This window comes from Fulmarus glacialis, unplaced genomic scaffold, assembly GCF_000690835.1.
Source record: "Fulmarus glacialis isolate BGI_N327 unplaced genomic scaffold, ASM69083v1 scaffold36686, whole genome shotgun sequence".
NCBI classification, from domain to species: Eukaryota; Metazoa; Chordata; class Aves; order Procellariiformes; family Procellariidae; genus Fulmarus; species Fulmarus glacialis.
Genome location: NW_009219385.1, coordinates 1 through 4371, shown reverse-complemented (window position 1 = coordinate 4371; position 4371 = coordinate 1). Strand labels below are relative to the sequence as shown.

General features: G+C 48.7%; 1 protein-coding gene across 1 annotated transcript in view; it reads left to right on the top strand.

The window, feature by feature from the left end:
* Positions 1-3083, top strand: part of LOC104078642 (vitrin-like) — a gene marked incomplete at both ends in the record, with an annotated part of 25251 nt that extends 22168 nt beyond the window's left edge. Inside the window, 3 exons of the mRNA XM_009580353.1 lie at positions 1896-2043; positions 2243-2346; positions 2857-3083. Coding sequence (XP_009578648.1) covers positions 1896-2043; positions 2243-2346; positions 2857-3083 — 479 coding nt within the window. The remainder of the gene's footprint in view (positions 1-1895; positions 2044-2242; positions 2347-2856) is intronic.
* Between the last annotated feature and the right edge of the window lie 1288 nt (positions 3084-4371).

The following is a 4371-nucleotide window of genomic DNA, read 5'->3' as shown; positions in this document are numbered from 1 at the left end:
TGCTGAACCAAATGTCTATATATTCCCAGATGCTCCTCCTAATACTTAAAAGTATTTTTTTCCCCATCAAAGATGTCAAATAGACCTAAAACTGATACAGAAATAAGGGAAAGAAGAAGAAAAGGGGAAGGGTCTGCCCTACAGATCCAATTGCACTGCAGGAAAGCAGAGCTCAGTGTAGCAGAGCCACAGGCAAGCACAGCTGAGTTTCCAGCAGTTGAACTGAGATAAGGCATACCAGAATCAAAACTCTCATCCCGCTGATACCTCTAGGATTTGCCTCCCTGCAAATCAGAAAGCGCCCAGCTCCCTACAAAGCGCCTTTAGCCTGTGCTCTTGCAGAGTCCCACTAATGTCCCAGCACCGAAATACTCCTGCTGTCCAAATCCTCCCCAGAAATTAAGTCTGTATATAAGTGTATGTAAATCTTTGCATGCCTGGACCCTGCTAACTAACAAACTCCCCACTTCCCACATATAGACCGCATGGTGTAGCTCCCTTTGAAGGACAGGAAATTCAGGAAAACTTGGCCGTTAATTGAGGTATTATTTGTTGTGGGTTCCCGGCCTTGCCTCACAATCTGCTGAGAATGAACACGGTTCTCAGTCACGCTTCTATAATTCAGCATTATTAAAATTAGAAAAACAGACAGCTACGGGAGAAAAAATTGAAGGTAATGAGATGGGCAGCAGTTGCATAAGCCAGTAAGAACAATTGGCGCTTTGTAGCCTTCAGGCTACCTAATGATTAAAACACACTATTTTGGACAGTCTGATTGATAGGAGGCATCATCGGAAGGAAATCAAGAGATGGGGATGACCCAGATGCCGGAGGGGGAAAATGTTAATTAGCGCTCTAGTTAAGCCAAATTTTGATTCTGCTCCTGGTCATAGTCCAGCCGATGAATGTTTTACCACTAACTTGCAGAGACGTAAAAACAGGCTGGCAGTGATGAAGACAGCATTTTCAGAAGCACAAAGATGAGGTTCATCTGTGTAATTAGAAAGAAGAGTTTGGGTGCAGGCGTAGCTTTTCTAGAATATTGCTTTCAGCCCAGAGATGCAACACACAACAGCACACTGCTGCTGCTGCGCACACAGGTACAAGCCTACAGCCACACGCGAAAAGAGCCCCCCCTCAGTCTGAACACACCAAGCGAAATCATCATCCCGATATTAGCTCCAGCCCAGAATGAAGCTGCCGAACGATTCTCATTCAGAAGGGCAGAGTCGCCAGGATTGCTGTCAGCAGCTCCTTCAAGAGACCCCACGATGTCCTTTGCCCCGAGGCACATCCTGGGCATCACATGTTTAGGGAATTGAGTGGGTCTTCCCTCCCTTCTGAGCAGCATTAACACAGTATGTGAAGAACTGTTCCTGTTATGTCTATTATATCAATTAAGCCCACAAAAGCATAACCAAGGAAATCCCTGTAGTCTGTGCTTTGCAGGTGGCCGGACCGCAAAATCCAAGGGTCACATCTGCCTTTACAAACTCTCAAACCTCTGGGATGTGAATAAAGCAGGCCGAGCCCAAGCCGCCGTTCTGAAGGCACAGGACACGAGCCAGCTTGCTCCTGCGCAGCTGACCTCTCCTCCCTAGCCCCCAAACACGGTGCTCCCAGACTGGCCCCTGGGGACAGCTTCTTGCCCTTTTGTCACCCAGCCAGGCTTGGATGTTGTATGGGAGAAAATCATGCCAAGGACTGTGTTTACCAATGAGCAGGACAGACTTGAGCTCCCAGCTGTGACTTGTCCTTGTCAAAGGCTTTTTGATAGAGTTTGCGCAGCAGGACAAGTCACTGGGTGCAGACTTTTTAGGCTTTTGCTCCTCACAAGAAGCACAGCTACCAGAAAGGACTAAAAATATTTTCCATGTTTCTGTGTCTCTCCTCAGATTGCAAGGTTGATTTGTCCTTCTTGATGGACGGGAGCTGGAGCATTGGTAAACGTCGTTTTCAGCTCCAGAAGCAGTTTCTCGGTAACGTGGCTCAAGCCCTTGGCATCGGCAGCGCTGGTCCTCTGATGGGCATCGTTCAGTATGGGTAAGAGCTTCTCGTGCAGCTACTCCCATTGCCATGGGGCACGACTGCACTCTGGCAGCCGTAGCTCTGTTGCTGACGCATGCTAAAGGTCTCACTCCAGCTCGCACTCAGGAGCCGGCTAACACAGACAGGTCCTACAGCTTTTGTATTGTTGCATGTGAAGCAAAAAATTGACAATTGCTCTCATTTCTTCTTTTAGCGATGACCCTTCCACAGAATTTAACTTAAAAACTTATGCCAACTCCAAGGACTTAAGAAACGCCATTGAGAAAATCCCACAGAAAGGTGGACTTTCCAACGCTGGTAGGTGGTGGGGCTGCTTGCACATCCTCAGCTCGGGGAGGGCTCCAGAGCCTGGGCTGTAGTGAGCCCACACCTCCTCACTGGGTACGGATGATGTGACTGAAAGGTGCTCAGCGCTTGGGCAGGGCTGGCGAGGGGGTACCGCTCCTACCATGACCTGCCTGCAATTGTCCAGGGTGCTGCAAGCCTGTCACAAGTGGACAGGATTTACTTTTCTCCTCGTGGGCAGGTCCCACAGACCTGTGTTAGGGATCCTTGTTAACCCAGCTTGTCACCCCCAGCCCCTCTGAGGCACAGGGAGGGGGAGATGGGGTTCAGGAGGGCTCAGGAGGCACTTGCACCGACAGCAGCGACCTCCCCTCCTGCTCTCAAAGCCACAGAAACCGCTTTCCCTGGCTCTCAGCAGGGCTCCATTACTTGAATCAGCCCTCTGCCTACCGTTTCGTCAGATATTATCAGGCAGAGTGCTTCTAGACCTGTAACTCATCCTCATCTCCTCTTTCATTCCAGGGAAGGCACTTTCATTTGTTAACAAAAACTTCTTTTTGGATGCTAATGGAAACCGAGGTGGAGCACCCAACGTGGTTGTAGTGATAGTGGACGGGTGGCCGACGGACCGAGTGGAGGAGGCCTCCAGGCTGGCCAGAGAATCAGGGATCAACATTTTCTTTGTCACTATTGAAGCAGCTACTGAAAGTGAGAAGCAGAACGTTATTGAACCAAACTTTGTGGACAAGGTACTTACTGGGCTGGGCTCTGGCTGGGAGCTTGGCTGTTTCGTTCAGGGCATTTCCCTTTCCTTCTTACCACTTATGGTTATTTTTTGTCCTGCTTATACTGTCTTGAGGTCTTCTTGAGGTATGAAGAGCCAGGCAGCAATGCTGAAGTCAGAAAGGGGATGAAGTCAGTAAAGTTCTGGTTTGAGGGGCATCATAGAGTAAATGGCTTTTTAGTGACTAACATTGGCACAAACCTGCAGTCGTTTCCCAAACATACACTAGCATGACAAAGCACAGTTACAGCCTGAGCTTTCCACAAGCCTCCTGCTGTGCATCTCCCACCCGGCAAAGGCTGAGGAGCCCTGTCAACCCAATGTCAGTGTTGCATTTACAAACAGGTTCCATACATGCAAATGTTGGGACACTCCCAACACAGCCACATCGCAGTTGTTCAGCTATACTGGATAACTCAAACATTTCTTTTCCACTGTTGATCTGATGCGGGTTATTTTTCTATTGTTTCTGCTGCTATGGACTTCATGGTAGCTCTTGGAAAAAGTGTAAATCCCTGCCATGTGCAGCAAAAAAAAGAGAACGCAAGCCTTGAACAATTTGTATTTGGCACGAACAGTAGCTGCTGGCTCAACAGTGCTTCAGGGCAAGCTGGCACCCAGTTACGGCAGGAGGTATCCACCAAATGCCAAACCAGGCTGGGCTCAGGAAGCAGGGTCGAGTTATCTGGTATCTTCAGAAAACAGATTCCAATCTGAGCCATGTCGCTCTGCCACGAAATAATCTCCCATTAGTTTCAGAGCTGCTCCAGAGAGCTGCGCTGTCTCCGGACAATGTTTAATTGGATTGCAGTCTCATTTGCATTTAATGTTTTTAAAAGGACAAAGCTACAGTGAGTCTCTGCAAACCTGCCAGGGACATGGCAGAAGTGGGAGTAGGGTGGGCTCAGAATAGGAAGGTAAAGAAGGAACTGTGACTTGATACTGCTGCATCGTAACACTAAAATAGCAGCAAGACAGTAAGGGCAAATGAGAGCAGGACATGGTGAGGAGCCCAGACCGGTGGGAACTGTAACTCCCTTGGAGCCATTAGGCTTTATGCAAGTCAAGACCAGGCACCACGAAAACAGTGCGTCGGTCTTTTAAGACTCAGACACACACACAAAGTTGATAGGTAAAGCCTGGCTTAACAAATTATTCTTTCCCAGAGACCTGAGGCATTAGCATTTAAAAGGCACTAAAGCCAAGGACAATTTGACCCAGCCTGTCCCCCACTTCCCACCCCCACCCCTACC